Source organism: Syngnathus scovelli, chromosome 5 (assembly GCF_024217435.2).
Source record: "Syngnathus scovelli strain Florida chromosome 5, RoL_Ssco_1.2, whole genome shotgun sequence".
NCBI lineage: Eukaryota > Metazoa > Chordata > Actinopteri > Syngnathiformes > Syngnathidae > Syngnathus > Syngnathus scovelli.
The window spans coordinates 18,859,947-18,883,393 of NC_090851.1; the positions used below are offsets into that span (position 1 = coordinate 18,859,947).

At 48.8% G+C, this 23,447-nt stretch overlaps 1 protein-coding gene across 1 annotated transcript in view; it reads left to right on the plus strand.

The window, feature by feature from the left end:
• The window catches only part of LOC125969394 (syntaxin-3-like), a 75,058-nt gene extending 56,167 nt beyond the window's left edge, over nt 1-18,891 (plus strand). Inside the window, exon 10 of the mRNA XM_049721391.2 lies at nt 17,874-18,891. Within this exon, the coding sequence (XP_049577348.1) occupies nt 17,874-17,942 (69 nt within the window). The 3' untranslated portion in view covers nt 17,943-18,891. The remainder of the gene's footprint in view (nt 1-17,873) is intronic.
• The last annotated feature ends 4,556 nt before the right edge of the window (nt 18,892-23,447 follow it).

A 23,447-nucleotide genomic window follows, 5' to 3' on the forward strand; every position in this document is an offset into this window, starting at 1 on the left:
GTGTCATAGTCTGGAGTAAAATTTGTTGTGGCAATTCTTAGGAGAGATCCGAGGTGTTGGTCCGTTTACCTATATCTGTGACGGGTTGATGTTGATGTTCATGTGGCTGAACGTCACGTCGCGTACGTCGAGCCAAATTGGCCACTCTTTTTAAACACTCGGCACTCAGTGTCCACCTTGCTTTTCCTTGGGCGACTCATTTTAATGGAAGGATTCCAGGGCAGGGGAAGGTTTGTGCGTGCGTGGCTTTAGCGTAAAACTGTATCCAAAAGCTCGGCGCGCAAATTACAAGAATGCTGTCGTCACAGCCCACGCTCTAAATTCGGCCCTGAGACAAATAGAGCGCGAGTATTACTGAGTACGTACACGCACTTGTGAGTGTGCACCGAGCTTTCTGACACGGCTTCCGGTAGTAAATGCGCAGGCGAGTGGTTCCCCATCTACTGGGGAAACGCAGTCATTGCAGGCAAAATGACCGAAAAAAAAAAAGTTTAATAATACAATTTATTTAGGGTTGGCAAGCCGGATTAAACGGTCCCGTGGGCCGGATGTGGCCCGCGGGCCGTAGTTTGCCCATACCTGAGCTAGAGTCATTATCACAACTGGGAGCATGAGGCGATTTCTTAACGCTCCTGAAGTTGCGCAGATTGTCCAACTCCTCCAGGATGGCACATCCATGCGTGTTGTTGCAAGAAGATTTGATGTGTCTCCCAGTACAATCTCCAGAGCATGGAGGAGATTGCAGGAGACAGGCAGTTACTCTAGGAGAGCTGGACAGGGCCATAGACGGTCCTCATTCCATCAGCAGGACCGATATCTGCTGCTTTGTGCAAGGAGGAACAGGTTGAGCACTGCCCGAGCCCTACAGAATGACCTCCAGTAGGCTACTGGTGTGACTGTCTCTGCCCAAACAGTCAGAAACAGACTTCACAAGGGTGGCCTCAGGGCACGACGTCCTGTAGTGTTTCCTGTGCTCATTGCTCAGCACCGTGGAGCTCGATTGGCATTTGCCATAGAACACCAGAATTGGCAAGTCCGCCACTGGCGCCCTGTGCTTTTCACAGATGAGAGCGTTGTGATAGATGTGAAAGGGTCTGGAGAAGCCAAGGAGAGCGCTATGCTGCCTGCAACATCATTCGGCATGACCGGTTTGGTGGTGGGTCAGTGATGGTCTGGGGAGGCATTTCCATGGAGGGACGAACAGACCTCTACAGGCTAGAGAACGACAGTCTGACTGCCATTAGGTATCAGGATCAAATCCTTGCACCCATGGTCAGACCCTACGCTGGTGCAGTAGGTCCTGGGTTCCTCCTGATCCACAACAATGCCCGGCCTATTGTGGCAAGAGTATGCAGACAGTATCTGGAGGATGAAGGAATTGACACAATTGAATGGCCCTCACAATCACCTGATCCAAACCCGATAAACACCTCTGGGACATAATGTTTCGGTCCATCATACGCCGCCAGGTTGCTCCTCAGACTTTACAGGAGCTCACTGATGTCCTTAGACAGATCTGGGAGGACATCTCACAAGACACCATCCGTTGTCTCATCAGGAGCATGCCGCGACATTGTCAAGCATGCATATGAGCTCGTGGAGGCCACACAAGATATTGAAAAGAATTTTGAGTTGCAGAAATTGAATTTAGGCAAAAAGGATGAACCTGCCATATCATTTTTTCACTTTGATTTTTGGGGTGTCTGTATACTGAGCCCTCTGTAGGCTGAAAACTTTTATTTCCATCAAAAGATGTGGCAACCTTTTGTTCCTGAGACATTAAATTGTCCATATCAGTATACATATCCCCCCCCAAAAAAATTCACCATTGAAATCTCATGTGTTTTCAAAGTGTTCCTTTAATTTTTTTGAGCAGTGTAGTTACTTTTATGAAGGAACAATTCTATTACTAATTCAATTACTTTTTTTGAAAGGGAACTGTTATTACATTTTGGAAGTAATTTGCCCATCACTCGCAATAACCAACTTGGATTTGATTGTACCCTGGGGTACAAGGCAGAGTCGAATCCTAGTAAATAAGCAATTTTAAACTTTCCTTTTTGGAGTAGTTGCCGGTATTGTGACAGCTTGGGTGTTGGAGTGTGAAGAAGAGTGTGAAGAAGCGTTGTGGAAGAGGAAAGCAGTAGAGAGAGTGACAGTGACATTTTGATACAGGAGCATCACCGGCAACTCCCAACCCTATTTTGCCATGAATCCCTTGAATGACGGCTGATACAGGAGAGTGACAGGTAACTCTCCACCTTGCTGTAAATCGCTTGAGAGACACAAGTACAAATTCTGCACAATTACGAGTGCTACATTATATGTAGCACATAGTGGCGAGAGCAATCGCTGCGTTTGAACTGCTAAACCCGGTGAATTATAGTTTCAAATTTCACTCTCAAACTTTGACAACCGCCATTGTTATTAATGTTATTTTTTTGTTATGTTTACAACATCTTTCAGCCGTTTGATCAGATGTTGTGGAGCTTAAGCCAGCAGTAATTGCACGTAGATGATTGCATCCACTTTTGTCTTTGCAAGGAAAGGCGGAAGTGACGTATGCCTTAAAGCATACTGTTAGGATATATGTCAAATATTATCATTAGATTCTATGATAAAACATCAACTTACAACCACCAGACTCGCCAACAGCTTCTTTCTCCAGGCTGTTAGGGCCCTGAACTCGCTACCCCCTTCTGCGTAGCGTGCGGCACTGTTGCGCTATTTTCGGGAATGTCTGCTGTACGCGCACTTGCTCCTTTTTTTTTCTGCTCCTCTTATTTATTTATTTATTTATTGTTGTTACGCTCTTGTTATACTTGTTTACTTGTTTGTCTGTTGTGAGCCATGTCTTGTCACCGTGGGATAGGGGGGAACGAAATTTCGGTTTCTTTGTGTGTCTTTGGCATGTGGAGAAATTGACAATAAAGCTGACTTTGACTTTTGACTTTGACTATGTATCTATGTGGAAGATCTTTGCGGTGTGTGATAGTTCGACCTTGTGCTCATCACACCATCCTCCCGGACAGACTCACCACAAAGCTGGACACTCTCGGACTCCCCTCTCTCACATGTGCCTGGATTAATGACTTTCTGACCAACCGACTCCAGGCTGTGAGAGTTGGCTCCCGCCTCTCCTCCACCCGTACGCTGAGCATCGGCTCCCCACAGGGCTGTGTGTTGAGCCCCCTCCTCTTCTGCCTCTACACTCACGATTGCAGACCGGCTCACAACCACAACCGGATTGTTAAGTTCGCCGACGATACCACTGTGGTCGGTTACCTCCACGGTTGTGCCTCTAGCTCCTCGATAACCTCCCGCTCATCGACGCCACATTCTCCTGATCCTCCGGTCTGCAGTAACATCTCCGCCACAGCCACGTCGAATCCTCTGACCAAGTCTTGTGTATTTAGCTCGCAGATTCCCTCCATGGCTCACCGCCGAGATCCACCCCGTCTGGCTGAACTCCACATGCTCCGCCGTTGCTGCTCTCGCTCCTTGCTCCTGGCTCAGATCCTCCCGTTCTGCCTTCACTGCATCTCCTCCAATAAACATTCATCACTCATTCTGAACTTCTGAGTTGGTTTCCTGCATGTCGGTCAAATCAATCACCAAAACGATGTCAGAACACTCAGGCCAATCTGACGCAGCGGAGCCACTCAGACGAACCCTTGCCGAACAGCAACAGCAACTCCAGTCCCACGAGTCCACTCTCCAAGCCCTCCTGGAGCAGCAGCAGCGAACCAACATTCACCTACAACAAGTGACCAGATTACTTCAAGACACCCAGGTCAGAGAAACCCCTTTGCCGCCAGCTGGCGCCACGAGCACCTCAGTCCTGCCGCAGAGTCTGCACTTCGGCGAGGTTCGTTCCCCTCATCCGGAGAAGTTCTCTGGAGAGGGTGGTAGCTGCGGAGGTTTCCTCCTGCAATGTGTACTAGTTTTTAATCGGTCTCCCCAGTCTTTTTCCCAAAACGGAGCTAAGATCTCGTTTATTTTGGGACTCCTAATTGGCAAGGCGCTAAGATGGGCAGAAGCCCGATTTTCTGATTGCAGGCATTTTGGCTGTTCTTCCGAAGAGTTTTTAAAGTAATTTAAGCAGACCTTTTCGACCGAGACCGATCAGGTGTGTCTCGCCGGTTGTGGGGGCTTAGGCAAGGGAACAACCTCGTGTTAGATTTCTCTATTGAGTTCCATACGTTAGCAGCTGCGTCTGGGTGGGGCCCTGTAGCCTTAAAACCGGCTTTCTTTCAAGCCTTTGTTTCTTCCAAGATGGCGGCGCGCACGGACGCAGCGGCTTACGGCTCTCCACGCCAGTGCTCTTTTTTCCTTGCCTATATTTTTTTATTTTCACTCTTTGGCACACTCTGTACTGGGAATCCCAAGTACACTTTCCACTCGCTCAGGGACATTGGATACCAAGCACGGATACCTATTTCAAGTGACTTTCACCGCAAGCACAACATCCCAGACGAGATTGCGAGACCGCCGGGGTCTCCGTGGATTGTTGTCGGGTCTGGGAGGCGACGCAGGCGAAGAAGAGAGAGGAAGCAAAAGCGAGGCCGTCGGTCTGGCAGAATGCTAAGGCTACGTAAACAACCGCACAAGCCGCCTCTCCCGAGCCTGTTTCTCTCCAACGCCAGATCCCTGCTGCATAAAATGGATGACCTGGATCTACAGCTCACGGGAAACCACTACGTCCGGGACTGTTGTGTGATTATTATAACTGAAACCTGGCTGCGCCCGGATATCCCCGATGCTAGCATGCAGCTAGCAAGCCGCTCCCTGCTACGCGCGGACAGAACATTGGACTCCGGTAAACGCAGAGGTGGGGGGCTTTGTATGTATGACAACGATAACTGGTGCAACAATGCGACCATCGTAGGCAGCCACTGCTGTCCGGACCTCGAGTACATGGCAGTCAGGTGCCGGCCTTTTTTCCTCCCGAGGGAGCTAGCTGTTGTTATCGTCATTGCTGTTTACATTCCACCCGACGCCGACGTAAGCACGGCACTCTCTCTCCTGCTGAGAGCTGTGAGTGAACAACAACGGGCTCACCCTGATGGCTTCCACATTGTAGCGGGGGATTTTAACAAGGCCAACTTAAAGACTGTACTGCCGAATTTCCACCAGCACGTAAAGTGTGCTTCACGGGTTGAGAACACCCTGGACCATGTCTACACCAACATCAAACATGCATACAGAGCTATCCCCCTCCCCCACCTCGGGCAATCAGACCATCTGTCCCTCCTGCTCTTCCCTGCCTACACCCCCCTCAGACGCAAACTCAGACCCACCTTAAGGACCATCACCTCCTGGCCTGAGGATGCACTCCACAAACTCAAAGACTGTTTTCAACGGACAGACTGGGACCTGTTCGACCACCAGGAGCTGGGGACACACACAGACACAGTTCTGGGCTACATCCAGTTCTGCGCCAGCAATGTGACTGTGACCAAAATCATCCGGGTCTTCCCTAACCAGAAACCCTGGATGTGCAGCCAGGTCCGCTCTCTCCTCAGAGCCTGCGACACCGCCTTCAGGTCAGGAGACAGAGCTCTGTACAGTGCTGCCAGAGCTGAGCTGAGGAGAGGAGTCAAACGGGCGAAAGCTGACCACAGACAACGCATCGAGTCCCACCTGTCCAGCAACAACGGCCGTAAGGTGTGGCAGGGCATCCAGGAGATCACCAACTTCAGGGGCAGTGCCGCTGAAGTCGAAGACCAAGGCGCACAGCTGGCAGAGGAGCTAAACGGCTTCTTTGCTCGGTTTGGAACATCCCAGCAGCACTCCCCTGTCCCTGCCCTGCCCCCTCCCCCACCCAGCTCTGACATCACTCCACTCACTGTTCAGGAGAACAAGGTCAGAAAGGTGCTCCTTGCAGTGAATCCCAGAAAGGCCGCAGGCCCGGATGGGGTCCCCGGCAAGGTGCTGAGGGCATGCGCTGAGGAGCTCTCCCCCACCTTCACCACGATCTTCAACCGCTCCCTGGCCCTAGCCACCGTCCCGCCCTGCCTGAAAACCTCAACCATCATCCCAGTGCCGAAGAGGTCGGCCATCTCTAGCCTGAATGATTACCGACCAGTGGCCCTCACTTCGGTGATCATGAAGTGCTTTGAGAGGCTGGTTCTTCAGCACATCAAGGATTATCTTCCCCCACACCTCGACCCCCACCAGTTTGCATACCGGACCAACAGATCCACAGAGGACGCCATCGCCGTAGCCCTCCATTGTGCGGTGAACCACCTGGAGCAGCAGCAGAGCTATGTCCGGATGCTCTTTGTGGATTACAGTTCGGCATTCAACACCATCCTCCCGGACAGACTCACCACAAAGCTGGACACTCTCGGACTCCCCTCTCTCACATGTGCCTGGATTAATGACTTTCTGACCAACCGACTCCAGGCTGTGAGAGTTGGCTCCCGCCTCTCCTCCACCCGTACGCTGAGCATCGGCTCCCCACAGGGCTGTGTGTTGAGCCCCCTCCTCTTCTGCCTCTACACTCACGATTGCAGACCGGCTCACAACCACAACCGGATTGTTAAGTTCGCCGACGATACCACTGTGGTCGGTCTCATCTCCAATGGCGATGAGGTAGCCTACAGAGAGGAGGTCCTGGAGCTGGTCGACTGGTGCTCTGAGAACAATCTCGCTCTGAACACCAAGAAGACCAACGAGCTCATCATAGACTTCAGAAGGCACAGCCCTGAGCCAACTCCCCTCTTCATCAACGGCGAGCAGGTGGAGAGGGTCCACAGCACCAAGTACCTGGGCGTCCACATCTCTGACCGGATCTCCTGGTCAGAGAACATCACCACCATCGTCAAGAAGGCTCAGCAGCGGTTACACTTCCTGAGAGTCCTCAGGAGGTACAACCTCAACACCGACCTGTTGCTGACCTTCTACCGATCTTCCATTGAGAGCCTACTGACCTACTGCATCGTAGTATGGTTCGGCAGCTCCACCGCCGCTGACAGGGAGAAGCTGCAGAGAGTGGTGAAGGCAGCCCAGAGGATCATCAGCCACCCTCTCCCCTCCCTTACGGACATCTACACTACCCGCTGCCTCAGCAGGGCTAAGGCCATCTCAGCGGACAGCTCCCACCCTGGCTCCGCCCTGTTTGACCTGTTGCCCTCTGGAAGACGCTACAGGCAAATGAAGACCAGGACAAACAGACTCAAAAACAGTTTCTTTCCCCAAGCCATAGCCGCCCTCAACTCCAGCCGACACTGATGACACTTTTTTTCCTGCACTACTACTGCACTTTGTCCGCACTACTGTTTCCGATTATTCATCTACTTTTCTATTAGTCGATTACTTGACTTGACTATGTTACTCGTATCTACCTCATGCACTGGATGGAGGTCTCCGATTTCATTGTACTATGTAGAATGACAATAAAGGTTTTCTGGTTTTCTGGTCTGGTTCTGGTCTGGAGTCCTTAAAGGACGTATTGGCAGTCCTGGAAGAACCAGACACTTTGGACTACCTAATTTCCCTGGCCATTCGTTTGGACAATCGGATTAGGGAGAGACGGAGAAGCTCCCGACGGGAGTGAACGGAAGGTAGATCACAGACCTTTTTAGCCAGGCCCAGTCCACCTGGGCAGTCACCTTACCAGTCCTCTCTAGAGCCCGAGGCCATGCAGGTTGGCTGGGCTCGTCTATCTCCGGAGGAACTGCAGCAGCGCCGAGAGTCCCGACTGCGGCTCCCCGGATCATTTTGTCGCCAGCTGTCCAATTCGGCCAAAAGAGAGGGTCTGACGGTCATGAGGGGAGGACCGCCGGACCATCCTCCAAGTATTAAGTCCCCTCGCTTCTCCCTACCCGCCATGGTTTCTGTCCACAATCATAGCTACAAGCTAACCGGCTGGTGGACTCGGGGTGTGAGAGAAATCTAATCAACCAGGAATTCGTCTCCTGAGCCCAGATCGAGATGGAACCTCTCTCAGTTCCTCTCTCTGTCTCTGCCCTGGATGGGAAGGGACTCTCCAGCATAACCCAACGCACCAAACCCGTGGAGCTGCTCATTTCTGGCAACCATCGAGAACTGATTTCATTTCATGTCTTTCCAATCAGACAGTCGACCCTTGTCCTTGGGTTCCCCTGGCTCCGGAGACACAACCCCCAGATCAACTGGTCAGAGTGCCGTATCGAGTCCTGGTCCACGATGTGCTTGTCCTCTTGTCTTCAGTCTGCAGTGCCATTTCACGCGCCCCTAGTAGCACCTGAGGAATCAGGTCCGATTGATCTTTTACAAGTGCCCAGAGAATACCATGACCGAAGACAGGTTTTCAACAAGAGCAAGGCTTCATCCTTACCGCCACATCACCCCTATGATTGTGTCATAGAGCTTCTTCCCGGAGCCCCACTACCATCCAGTAGAGTCTACAATATTTCACGACAAGCTATGGAGACGTAGATCAATGAATCACTGGCCGCTGGCATCATTCGCCCTTCCTCCTCACCCCTGGGGGCAGGTTTCTTCTTTGTGGGCAAAAAGGATAAGACTCTCCGCCCTTGCATCGACTACCATGGCCTCAACCTCATCATCGTCAAGAACAGGTATCCTCTTCCCCTAATTTCATCAGCATTCGAACCCGTCCAGGAGTCCACCGTCTTCACCAAGCTAGATCTCAGAAATGCATATCACCTGGTCAGGATACGCCAGGGTGATGAGTGGAAGACCGCTTTCAAGACCCCGCTGGGACACTTCGAGTACCTCGTCATGCCCTTTGGACTTTGCAACGCCCCTGCAATGTTTCAAGCCCTAGTCAAGGACGTACTCCTGGACTTTCTCAACATATTTGTCTTTGTTTACCTCGATGACATCCTCATTTATTTACAGAACCTCTCCGAATATTGTCGGCATGTCCGCCTGATGCTGCACCATCTCCTGGAGAATCGCCTGTTCGTCAAAGCTGAGAAATACGAGTTCCACAAACAGTCCGTCACGTTCTTAGGATTCATTCTCGAGAGAGGTCAAGTTTGGCCTGACCCCAATAAGATCAAAGCCGTCCTGGACTGGCCTGTTCCAGAGAACCGCAACCAGGTCCAACGCTTCCTCGGGTTTGCCAACTTTTACCGCCGATTCATCCGCAATTACAGTCAGACAGCTGCTCCCCTAGCAGCCTTGACCTCAACCAAGATAACTTTCAGCTGGACTCATGAAGCCGACGCCGCGTTCATCGCTCTAAAGAAGTTCTCACAGGCACCAATCCTGATCCATCCGGATCCCTGCAAGCAGTTTACCCTGGAGGTCGACGCTTCGGACACAGGAGTGGGAGCTATCTTGTCGCAACGCTCGGACACTGACGGAAAGCTTTCTTCTCCCGACGTTTAACTCCAGCAGAGAGCTTCTGGCCATCAAGCTTGCGCTGAAGGAGTGGCACCATTGGTTAGAGGGCACCGAACAACCCGTATTAGTTTGGACAGACCATAAGAATCGGTCGTATCTGCAGTCCGCCAAACGCTTGAATTCTCGACAGTCCCGTTGGTCCTTGTTTTTCTTTCATTTTAATTTGTCCATCTCTGATCGTCCAGGCTCCCAGAACACCAAACCAGACGCCTTGTCCCGACAATTCGCTCCCGGCGTGTCAGTGGAGGAACCAGCTCCCATCCTTCCCCCCCCAGTTGCACCGTAGGCTCCCTCTCCTGGGATGTCGAGGGGCTCGTGGCTCAGGCTCAGCTTCAGGAACCCGAACCAGGCACAGGCCCGCACGGGAAGACCTATGTTCCTTCCACAGTCCGCTCCCGCCTCATTCACTGGTTTCACTCTGCTAAATTCACAGCCCATCCCGGAACCAGTCGCACCATTGCGCTGATCACCAGACACTTCTGGTGGCCATCCATCCATAAGGACGTCAGGGAATACGTTCTTGCCTGTCCCATCTGCGCTCGCAATAAGTCCTCCCATAGCCCCCCCGCTGGAATTCTACAGCCTCTCATCATACCCAAGCGTCCCTGGTCCCATATTGCGTTGGATTTTGTGACGGGCCTGCCCGTATCACAGGGAATGACCACCATCCTCACCATCGTTGACCGCTTCTCGAAGTCTTGTCATCTTGTACCGCTCAAGAAGCTCCCCTCTGCGTTCCAGACAGCTACATTTCTCGTCAAGCACGTATTCTGTCTCCATGGCATTCCACAGAAGATCCTGCCCGATCGAGGTCCACAGTTCATTTCCCAGGTGTGGAAACAATTGTGCTCGGCCCTGGATGCAAAGGTCTCCCTGACGTCGGGCTACCATCCCCAGACCAACGGGCAAACCGAGCGCATGAACCAGGAGCTTGAGGCCGCGCTCCGATGCCTAACCTCCAATAACCCGGCTGAGTGGAACAAGTATCTTTCATGGGTGGAGTATGCACACAATTCCCTGGTCTCCACTGCCACAGGTCTCTCTCCATTTGAAGTCTCGTTAGGTTATCAACCGCCGCTGTTCCCGGCCCAGGAGAAGGAGATTGCAGTCACGTCGGTTCGTTACCATATACGGCGCTGCAAGAATGTTTGGTCCAACGCCGTCCAGCCCCTTCACCGCTCCATCGAGCAGAACCGCAGGTATGCCGACCGGCGACGCACGCCTGCCCTGCTTTATTCCCCAGGTCAGAAGGTCTGGCTTTCCTCTCGGGATGTCCCCCTCAAGTCCGTGTCACGGAAACTGACCCCCCGCCGTATGAGATCCTGGCGGTGATTAGTCCCTCAGCGGTCCGTCTCCATCTGCCTCCGAGCCTCCGGGTTCATCCCACCTTCCACATCTCACAGATTAAAGCCAGTCGAGTCCAGTGCGCTCCTTCCTCCGGCCGAGCCCTCGCCTCCTGCCCGGGATCTTGGTGGAGACCCGGTCTACCCGGTCCGACGGATCGTGGATGCCCGTCGGCGGGGCCGTGGGTGGCAGTATGTCGTCGACCGGTCGTGGGTGCCCCGTTCCTACGTCTGCGATCCTGCCCTCATCTCGGACTACTGGTCATCGCTCCCGTCTTCCTCTTCTGGGCCGCCGGGTGAAGGCCGTTGAGGGGGCGGGGTGGTGTCAGGGTCCGGGATGGTGTACCTCCTTTCTCCAAAGGGAGCAACAGTGAGTAGACTGGCAGAGGGCCCAGGTGCGGCTCATCAGGCTCGTTAAAGGAGGGCTCTTAAGGAGCACGCTGTCGACCGCTCGTCGCCTGAGTGTCCTACCTGTTGTGATTACCTCCACGGTTGTGCCTCTAGCTCCTCGATAACCTCTTGCTCATCGACGCCACGTTCTCCTGATCCTCCGGTCTGCAGTAAGATCTCCGCCACAGCCACATCGAATCCTCTGACCAAGTCTTGTATATTTTGCTCGCAGATTCCCTTCACGGTTCACCGCCAAGATCCACCCCGTCTGGCTGAATTCCACACGCTCCGCCGTTGCTGCTCCCGCAACTTGCTCAGATCTTCCCGCTCTGCCTCCACCGCATCTCCTCCAATAAACACTCATCACTCATTCTGAACTTCTGAGTTGGTTTCCTGCATGTCGGTCAAATCAATCACCAAAACGATGACAGAACACTCAGGCCAATCAGACCCAGCAGAGCCACTCAGACGAACCCTTGCCGAACAGCAACAGCAACTCCAGTCCCACGAGTCCACTCTCCAAGCCCTCCTGGCGCAGCAGCAGCGAACCAACATTCACCTACAACAAGTGACCAGATTACTTCAAGACACCCAGGTCAGAGAAACCCCTTTGCCGCCAGCTGGCGCCACGAGCACCTCAGTCCTGCCGCAGAGTCTGCACTTCGGCGAGGTTCGTTCCCTTCATCTGGAGAAGTTCTCCGGAGCGGGTGGCAGCCGCGGAGGTTTCCTCCTGCAATGTGTACTAGTTTTTAATCGGTCTCCCCAGTCTTTTTCCCACGACGGAGCTAAGATCTCGTTTATTTTGGGACTCCTAATGGGCAAGGCGCTAAGATGAGCAGAAGCCCGATTTTCTGATTGCAGGCATTTTGGCTGTTCTTACGAAGAGTTTTTAAAGGAATTTAAGCAGACCTTTTCGACCGAGACCGATCAGACTGGTGTGTCTCGCCGGTTGTGGGGGCTTAGGCATGGGAACAACCTCGTGTCAGATTTTTCTATTGAGTTCCATACGTTAGCAGCTGTGTCTGGGTGGAGCCCTGTAGCCTTGAAAACGGCTTTCTTTCAAGCCTTGAATGAGTCCTTAAAGGACGAATTGGCAGTCCTGGAAGAACCAGACACTTTGGACGACCTAATTTCCCTGGCCATTCGTTTGGACACTCGGATTAGGGAGAGACGGAGAAGCTCCCGACGGGAGCGAACGGAAGGCAGATCACAGACCTTTTTAGCCAGGCCCAGTCCACCTGGGCAGTCACCTTACCAGTCTTCTCTAGAGCCCGAGGCCATGCAGGTTGGCTGGGCTCCACTATCTCCGGAGGAACTGCAGCACTGCCGAGAGTCCCGACTGCGGCTTGAAGCCTTGAATGAGTCCTTAAAGGACGAATTGGCAGTTCTGGAAGAACCAGACACTTTGGACGACCTAATTTCCCTGGCCATTCGTTTGGACACTCGGATTAGGGAGAGACAGAGAAGCTCCCGACGGGAGCGAGCGGAAGGCAGATCACACACCTTTTTAGCCAGGCCCAGTCCACCTGGGCAGTCACCTTACCAGTCCTCTCTAGAGCCCGAGGCCATGCAGGTTGGCTGGGCTCGACTATCTCCTGAGGAACTGCAGCACTGCCGAGAGTCCCGACTGCGGCTCCCCGGATCATTTTGTCGGCAGCTGTCCAATTCGGCCAAAAGAGAGGATCCGATGGTCATGAGGGGAGGACCGCCGGACCATCCTCCAAGTATTAAGTCTCCTCGCTTCTCCCTACCCGCCATGATTTCTGTCCACAACCATAGCTACAAGCTAACCGGCTGGTCGACTCGGGGTGTGAGAGGAATCTGATCGACCAGGAATTCGTCTCCCGAGCCCAGATCGAGATGGAACCTCTCTCAGTTCCTCTCTCTGTCTCTGCCCTGGATGGGAGGGGACTCTCCAGCATAACCCAAGGCACCAAACCCGTGGAGCTGCTCATTTCTGGCAACCATCGAGAACTGATTTCATTTCATGTCTTTCCAATCAGACCGTAGACCTTTGTCCTTGGGAACTTTTGGAAATACGAATCGGAAACCTTGCAATTTTTTTGCTTCTACTAACGAACCGATTTTTGACTTCTGAACCAACGCCCCAGTCGGCCATTTATTAGCCTGACTTTTTCTGTCTTTTCTCTGGGGTATTTTTAGCTAGTATAGAAAATTAGAACAGGTTCGCCATTCCCCAAGCAAAGTTAGGAGGTCAAGAATAAAGTAACATTTATCCTTTGTAACAAAACTTTGAAAAATCAAAACTAAAACTGTTGTCTTAGTTTTCTGTGTGTTTTGCACATAGTAAAAGGCAAATTGTGTGACTTTTTGGATAGTCCGGCAGGCATTATTTGCTTTTAATTGATTCCTATGGGAAACGTTGCTTCTACTTACAAACGTTTCTTGTCAGGCAGGGAACAAGGCGGAGGACTCGGATGCAGAGTCTTTCTTTTCTCTGATTTATTCCAGCACACGATGATCAAAAAATACAACTCAAGGCGCCTCTTGCGAGGGAAACACTTGGCAAAAAGTCCAAACAAAAAGCGTCACACTCGGGCGAGACAAAAAGGGCTATGGGGATCAAGGCACTAACAAAAGGCGTCGCTCGGTGGCGAGACAAAAAGGGCTATGGGGAACAAGGCACTAACAGAAAGTGTCGCTCTGTGGCGAGACAAAAAGGAGGAATCTTACTGGGAGTTCGGACATCAAAGAATCGCTGGTGGTCGGGACGAGGCAAGACACACTGGCACAAGACAAGGGGAAGGCACGGACTAAATACACACAAAAGGGCTGGGACGCAGGTGCTGACAATTAGTGCCAATCACGCAGGTGCACACAATCGGGATCGGGGAATACAAGACAACCGAAAACAGAGGAAGGAAACACGAACTGAAACGGAAGGGATGACAAAATAAAACAGGAAGTGAAGTTACAACACAGACAAGACAGAAATCCGGAAAAATAAACGTGACCGCATGACAGTTTCTACTTACAAACCCAATCGCAAAATCAATTAAGTTTGTAAGTACAGGTACCACTGTACTTTACATGTTATTATTACGTTGGGATGTGACCGCGTTGTATTATCATTGTGTGTAATTGAGTTTTTTGTGAACCAAAAATCCGTAGATGTCTAACAAGACCGTAATAATAATACATTATTATTCATGCCGTTCAAAGTATGTGAATGGGACAAGCCAATATTGTATAGTCATGATGTCTATGTCCTTTTTGTAAAAAGTTTAAATAAAGAGATAGCCGTTGAGCAGTGGAGGACAACAGTCAGCAGTGTTTCTTGCTCTATTAATTTAACACTATAACCTGTGTTTTCAAGTACCGTATTTGCCGGTGTACAGGTCGACTCGGTGTATAAGTCGACCCCCTAAAATTCGACGGAAATTTACGATTTTATGATATATCCTTTGTATAAGTCGAGCTCAATTGTTGCATTATATTAAACTTCAAAATTCAATATGCGAAATTTATTGACGAAATGTGTTCAAATTCCGGGAGGCCGTGCGCATGTGGCTGTTTATAAGCACTGCGGAGGAGATCGCGGCCGGCGAGCTCGCGCACGCCGCCCGGCACCAACGGGAGGCCGGAAATAGCTCCAAGCCGAGCGGATCGGCACTTTATAAGCACCGCGGAGGAGATTGCGGCGCCTCATTCGACTTCCAGCGGCCGGCGAGCTCGCGCACCCGCCCGGCACATCCGGGAGGCCGTGCGCACGCGCCAAGTGGCCGAAAATAGCCCCCGCCGAGCGGATCGGCTGTTTATAAGCACCGCGGAGGAGATCGCGGCGCCTCATTCGACTTCCAGCGGCCGGCGAGCTCGCGCACCCGCCCAGCACATCCGGGAGGCCGTGCGCAAGCGCCAAGTGGCCGAAAATAGCCCCCGCCGAGCGGATCGGCTGTTTATAAGCACCGCGGAGGAGATCGCGGCGCCTCATTCAACTTCCAGCGGCCGGCGAGCTCGCGCACCCGCCCGGCACATCCGGGAGGCCGTGCGCATGCGCCAAGTGGCCGAAAATAGCCCCCGCCGAGCGGATCGGCTGTTTATAAGCACCGCGGAGGAGATCGCGGCGCCTCATTCGACTTCCAGCGGGCCGCGCACTCGCGCACGCCGCCCGGTTAAAATTTTCTAAGTGCAACGCACAATGAGATGCATGAGAAACGGCCTTGGTTACCATCACATTTGAAGCGATGAATACGAAGTTAAATTTTATGACTCGGTGTATAAGTCGAGGTCGATTTTTTTCGGTCGATTTTGGATCGAAAAAGGTCGACCAATACACCGGCAAATACGGTAAATATAAAACAGTTTGATATATAACTATATCAAACTGTTAAAATAAGGTAAGCAGAAGCCCTTGAAGTTCTGCATACAGACCATGCTATATTAAAGTGTGTATTGAGGTAAATCAATTGGTGTTAAGTGGAGGGAACACACATAGGGGAGTTTTGGGGCCCTCTGAAATTGATTGGATATCTCGCTCGATCCAACTAGAGTACTCTGAATTTTTTTTACTATGACTACTGTGTAGGGGAAGTTTGCAGACATTTTGTCTCAAGTCTTGGGTTAGGGAAGAAAGACAGAAATAAGGTCAAGAAAAATCACAGAAATAGTAAGTTACAGAAAAAGGAGAACATAAATTGCATCATGCAGAGAAGGAAATATGTAACTGAGTGAAAGAAAGAATGAAGAAGGAAGAGGTAATGAGGAAACAGAAAAGGAAAATAAAGAAACAGGTAGAAAAAGGAAAAGGGAGATCTAGTGTGCATTTTACGAAAATGGGGGCCACCGCCTTTGCAAACCTCATTGGTGTAGAATGAGCCGAGTCGTATTTCCTTGTTATTGTCTGCGATGAGAACAGGTGGCATGCGTTTGGAGCATGTGCTCTACTGTTGTAGAATGTACTGACGTCAAAAGTGCAAAATACTCATTAAGGATTTCATATGTGACAATTGAAGAGCAAATCCCAGTGACCAGAGAGAGTATGCCTGTAAACGCAGGAACAGGGGTAATTGAGAAAACATGATCATATCTAACTCTACCAATTGACAACAAATCATGAAACATATCTGTTTAGTCTGCGCCGCCACTGTATCCACACGTTGCACTTGATATGACAGAACCAATGATACAAGTCGTGGGACAGCTGCACACTGACAATCAGAAAACAGTCGACATGAACTCGACGGAACTCATTCGTCACTGCACATCTCACAGAGAGGTAGGTGGTGTAGGGACAAGGCCTGCTCTAACACAACAGAAACCCACTCAAGTACAATACAATACAAAAATGGACTTAAAGAGTTTTTCAGGGGACTTGTCAATGGACCACCCCATCTCCCAACTGATCAAAAGAACACCCTCATGGCACTTTTTATCCCAGATGATGCTGCAGGCGTTAACAATGATAATAATTCCAATTTTCATTGTGACATTGATGATGGGAATGACATTACTCATTGATGATAGGAATGACATTACTCTAGCGCCATATGGACATCAAAATGGCAGATGGGTTAAAAAAGGTGCAAATGTTACCTATGAGTATGTTTGGGTCCCTTGCTAGCAGAGCCATCAATGCGCTACCATAGCTGCATGCAAATTTATGTCTATTGAGTAAAATCTGATAACAATATAAGAACAGTAATATAAAAACAATAAATACCGTAAAGCACTAAAGCAGATTCAGCAGGAAAGGATAAAACTGCCCACTCCGCAGCCAATTATTCCAGAGGTTTCCCAAGGCGTTCCCAATCCAGCCGAGAGATATAATCCCTCCAGCGTATCATCCCTGGGGCCTCCTGCCAGTGGAACATGCCTGGAACATATACATAACAGGGAGGTGTGCAGGAGGCATCCTGACTTTTCTGGTGCAGGTAGATAAGCTATCAGCCTTGGAGCAGTTCTGGCCTAAGGGGACCCTGGAGAAAAACTTCTGGAGAAACTTGCCGATTTGGTCTGACCTGACACTACTGAAGGTAACAGGGACTAAGCTGAGGCTCAGAGGAGATCAAGCTTTTTCTATTGCCAGTGCCTCTGTTTGGAATGACTTCCTGTTCCGTATCTGTCCATTTTTTAAATGTGTCTTGACACAATTTTGTTCTATGGATTTTGACTTAACATAGGACCCTGCATTGTTTTAGTGCTTTCTGGTGTTTATTGTTTTTATATTACTATTTTTCATATTGCTATCTAATTTTTTTTCCATGGACATACATTTATATGCAGCTATGGTTGTTTTTGTTTATAGATAGTGAGACCAGTTTCCTGTAGTAATCCTAGTAATAATGTGTTGACTTTTGGGCTTGCAATACAGTCATCCCTCGCTATACCACGGTTCACCTTTCATGGCCTCACTGCTTCATGGATTTTTTTCACAGTGCATTGTGTTATGGCTCCAGATGAAAAAGACATTACATGCCGCAGAGGCGCACTATAGAGTACGTACTGATGATTAAAATGATTATTTTACTGTAGTTACCTGGAAGAAAGCATTTACTTCTCTTTGGCAAACAAATGCTTGGGCCTGAAAACAAGTCCTTTGGTTTCAGTGTTACGTATATCTGTATAATAATGGAAATAAAAATAAAGATTTCTCCTTCACGAATTCCACCTGTTACGGGGTCTTTTCGGAACGTAACCTCAGCAAATAACGAGGGATTACTGCACAAGCAAATCAATTGACGACATTTCATAATTCCAAAAACGTGTAAATTGGAGCACTGGTAAGTCAAAGTACAATTATACTTGTTCTTCATATTTCAGGTGTTGAAAATGCAGTCTGACGGCATCAAGAAACTTACAAGCAGGACTTCCTCAGGACAACCATATTGATCAATGGACTCTCTCGGACATGGATCTTTGCTTTTTACACTGCTGAGGTGGAAGCAGTAAATACAGAAGGCAAGCAGGGCACTCAGCAAGCCAACTCCATTACTGAAGGCCCAAGCTTGAAGCTGCAGAGGGAAAACATCAGATGTGTTTTCAAAAAAAAATATGCACAGTTGAAAATGCAATATCATAAAGTCGATAACCACAACCATTGTTTGTAAGCTGCCCCCCTCCCTTAAAAAAACAAGTTGAATTCTGCGGCTTTTTTGTGTGGTGCGGTTTATTTTTTAATTTTGACAGTCAGAGAGAGAGAGAGAGAGAGAGAGAGAGAGAGAGAGAGAGAGAGAGAGAGAGAGAGAGAGACCATCCGAGAAAGAGTGACATCTCAGAAAGAAAAAGAAATAGCGAAGTTAGAGTCCTGCACTAATGATGAAAATAGGCCTGATTTGACTACGTACAATATATTGTGTGAAAGTTGGATCGAGTGTGTGAGTGGATGCAACAAGTCGCCAAAAACTGAAACAATGAAGCAGCCAGAAACTTAAGAGTGACCACTAAAAGCACTCCTATTAAAGTAAGTTAATGATGATAAGTCAATGTTTATGTAGTCCGATGAATCTTGCAATAACAATAAGGTTGAGCTTGCTCAATTGACAGATTTTCACACTGTTTGCTGCAGGAAAGAGTCAAACCCCTCTCTACGGGACTGGTACCACAGGTGTGGTATCAGCTCTGGCTCCTTTCCTGCCATTGGCCGCCGCTCAGCTCACTGCGCATTCGATCCCTTTGGCCCCTCCCACAGGTGGTGACCCCATGGGAAAGGGGATCCACATTTCCTTTTTAGGTTGAACCTGGCCAGGCCCCATGTGTACAAGGTCTGGCTCCATGGCCGTGCTGAACTCTCTCTCTCTCTCTCTCTCTCTCTCTCTCTCTCTCTCTCTCTCTCTCTCTCTCTCTCTCTATATATATATATATATATATATATATATATATGTGTGTGTGTATCTCTCTCTCTCTCTCTTTCGCTCTCTCTTTCTCTCTCTCTATCTATATACAGGGTCCGGCAAACTGATCTGACACATTTGTAGGTTTAATAAAATGCAAATAAATTAAACAAACAAAAAAGTTGTTATATCTTCGAGAAGTACAAATAATGCCTTTTTGTTTTGTTTCATTTTTGTTTCGTTTCCGAATAATGTTATTTTGTTTCGTTTCAGTTGCCAACAATTGGACCGGTGAGCATCGCGTTTTATTGTGGAAACATTTATCATGAACGAATCTGTAACTGCAACACAACGAGCGTTTTATTTGCGCTTCAGACTTGATAGACATGATCCCGTACCTGCGTACCTGAAACACGATCTTGTTATGGGTTACTAACTTCAGAGCCAGTGGATAAGCATTGAAACGAAAATCAACCGTCCGACCTCACACCGCCATAACTCCAGAAAATGTGGCAGCGGTAAGACCAAAATAACATTATTCGAAAACAAAATGAAAATGAAATGAAACGCAACAAGATGGCATTATATGTACTTTTTGAAAATAAAAAAAACGTATTTGTTTCTTCAATTTATTTGCATTCTATTAAATCTACAAATGTGTCAGATCATTGTGCCGGACCCTGTATATATATATATATACACACGCACGCACGCACGCACGCACGCACGCACACACACACACACACACACACACACACACACACACACACACACACACACACACACACACACACACACACACACACACACACACACACACACACACACACACACACACAGTATCTCAAAAGTGAGTCCACCCCTTTCATTTCTGCAATGTTTTAATTATATCTTGTCATGGGACAACACTGAAGAAATGACACTTTGAGACAATGTTAAGTAGTCATGTAGCGCAGGGGTCGGAAACCTTTTTGGCGGACAGAGCCATAAATGCCCATTTTTTAAAAATTATTTCCAGAGAGAGCCATACCATTTAAAAAAAAAACAATACGCTAAATACAATTACAGTGGGGGAAATAAGTATTTGACCCCTTGTTGATTTTGCAGGTTTGCCCACTTGCAAAGAATGCAACGATCTATAATTTTAATCATATGTACATTCTAACAGTAAAAGACGGAATCCCAAAGAAAATTCCAGAAAATCACATCATATGAATTAATAAAAATTGATAACCGTCTGATGAGGAAAAACAAGTATTTGAACCCCTGGACAAACAGCATGTTAATATTTTGTAGAAAAGCCATTATTGGCCAGCACATATGTCAAACGGTTTTTATAGTTGGTGACAAGCTTTGTGCACATTTCGGCAGGGATGTTGGCCCACTCCTCCCTGCAGACAGCCTCCAAATCATTCAGGTTCCGAGGTTGTCGCCTGGCAACTCGAATTTTAAGCTCCCTCCAAAGATTTTCAATTGGATTCAGGTCTGGAGACTGGCTAGGCCACTCCAGAACCTTGATGTGCTTCTTCTTCAGCCACTCTTTTGTTGCTTTGGCGGTGTGCTTAGGATCGTTGTCGTGCTGAAACACCCATCCTCGACCCATCTTCAGCTTTCTCACTGAGGGAAGGAGATGTTGGTCCAGAATTCTACGATACATGGCCCCGTCCATCCTCCCCTCAATACGATGGAGTTGTCCCGTCCCCTTGGCTGAAAAGCACCCCCAAAGCATGATGTTGCCACCACCATGCTTGACGGTGGGGATGGTGTTCTTTGGGTTGTACTCGGTGTTCTTTGCCCTCCAAACACGACAAGTTGAGTTGAGGCCAAAAAGTTCTATTTTGGTCTCATCTGACCACATCACCTTATTCCAGGCCTCTTCTGAGTCGTCCAGGTGCTGAATGGCAAACTTCATGCGGGCCTGTACATGTTTCTTCTTGAGCAGGGGGACCTTGCGTGCGTGGCAGGATTTTAATCCATGACGGCGTAGTGTGTTACCAACCGTTTCTTTTGCAACTGTGGTCCCAGCTGCCTTCAGTTGATTCATCAGTTCCCCCCTTATGGTTTTGGGATGATTCCTCACCATTCGCATGATCAGGGAGACCCCACGAGGTGAGATCTTGTGTGGAGGCCCAGACCGAGGGAGGTTGGCGGTGGTGTGGTGCTTCTTCCATTTCCTGATAACTGCACCGACAGTTGATCTTTTCTCTCCAAGTTGCTTTCCGATTCTCTTGTAGCCCATCCCAGCCTTGCGCAGATCAACAATCCAGTCTCCAGACCTGAATCCAATTGAAAATCTTTGGAGGGAGCTTAAAATTCGAGTTGCCAGGCAACAACCTCGGAACCTGAATGATTTGGAGGCTGTCTGCAGGGAGGAGTGGGCCAACATCCCTGCCGAAATGTGCACAAAGCTTGTCACCAACTATAAAAACCGTTTGACATCTGTGCTGGCCAATAATGGCTTTTACATGCTGTTTGTCCAGGGGTTCAAATACTTGTTTTTCCTCATCAGACGGTTATCAATTTTTATAAATTCATATGATGTGAATTTCTGGAATTTTTTGGGGGATTCTGTCTCTCACTGTTAGAATGTACATATGATTAAAATAGTAGATCGTTGCATTCTTTGTAAGTGGGCAAACCTGCAAAATCAGCAAGGGGTCAAATACTTATTTCCCCCACTGTAAATGCATGTATTTTAATTACATCCAATAATTTTTTTGAGTGTACTAATGTATTCTTTTTAATAAAGTTTTTATACTGAAGCCTAGAAGAAAAACAAACTCACCATTAATGAGACTTCTGGGGCTGCATTGTTTTGCTGATGGCTTTGTAGTCTGATTGATATGCGGTGAGGTTGAGCTTCATGCAGGCGTTGAGGCTCTCATCAGTTATAATGGCCCGATTGTGAATGGTTCTTGCTGACAGAGGCATGTCTTTTATCCATTCCTCACAATTGCTAATGCGCCAGCAAAACTAGCTGAATTAAAGTCACCTTGTCTGGTCCATACACGGAGTTGCTGTTGACTAGATTGGACCTTCCTTTGGAGCTCTTTCTGCTGTTTCCAACTGGGTATATGGTTGCAAATGTAGCATGTCGTGTCTCAAAGTGGCGCTTGATATTGGAGCGTTTCAATATGCAATTTTGTCATTGCATATGAGGCACGTAGCAGAGCCTCCTCTCTCCACAAATGCTAATTCTTCGGTCCACTCACTCTGAAATGTTCGGTAATTGTCATCTTTTTTTCTCTTTGCCATCTTTCTTGCTTGCCTGGCAAACACCAGCTAGTTAGCTGAAATTTTAAATAAAGCGGATGGAATTTTACCTCTCACGACCCCGTAGGCACCGTATTGTCCAACCTGGCGTCACTCTTCTGTACACTGAAGGGCATCTGGGATTGGCTGATATGACGCAACCGTGGATTTCAGCGGTAGAAAACAGATGGGATGGATTGCAAACATGATCATATTTTATATTTTGAACGCTAATTTAAACTTTTGATTTCAGTAGGTCTATTTTTTACTTTGATAATATAACACAATTATTTATGACTTCAATTGTGTAAACAAATGTCAGATTTGTCCGCGAGCCAGACACAGTCACCAAAAGAGCCATATCTGGCTCATGAGCCATAGGTTCCCGACTCCTGCTGTAGAGCTTGGATAGCAAAGTAAATGTATTGTTACTTCAAACTAACTCAAAATACAACAATGCATGTGTAAAATGCTGGCAACAAAAGTGAGTACACCCCAACTGAAAATGTCAAAATTGGACCCAAATGTCAATATTTTATGTGGCCACCATTATTTTCCAGCACCGCCGTAACCCTTTTAGGCATGGAGTTCCCCAGAGCTTCACAGGTCGCCGCTGGAATCCTCTTCCACTCTTCCATGATGACATAACGGACCTGGTGGATGTTGGAGACCTTAAGCTCCTCCACCTTCCGTTTGAGGATGCCCCATAGATGTTTAGGTCTGGGGACATGCTTGGCCAGTCCATCACCTTGACAGTGGTCGTCTTGGAGGTGTGTTTGGGGTCGTTATCCTGTTGGAATACTCCTCCGCGGGCCAGTTTACGGAGGGAGGGGATCATGCTCTGCTTCAGTATTCCACAGTACATGTCGGCATTCATTGTTCCCTCAATGAACTGTAGTTCACCAGTGCCAGCAGCATTCATACAGCCCCAGACCATGACGCTCCCACCACCATGCTTGACTGTAGGCAAAACACACTTGTCTTTATAATCTTCACCTGGTTGCCGCCACACACACTGGACACCATCTGAACCAAATATGTTTATCTTGGTCTCATCAGACCACAGGACATGGTTCCAGTAACCCATATCCTTAGTCTGCACAGAACGGAGGTCATGAGGTTGGTGATGGACCCCTGTCATGTTATGGACTGTTTCACAGCTACAAACATTAAGAAAAGGGGTTGGAAAGAAATAAACAAATTGACTCATTTGAGAGCAATGGTTGGAAAAGCTCTGAAGCATCAACCAGGGATGAGAGCGGAAAATGAAAAAAAAACACTGAAAAGTAGCCGGGGTCTGGGGGCCGCATGC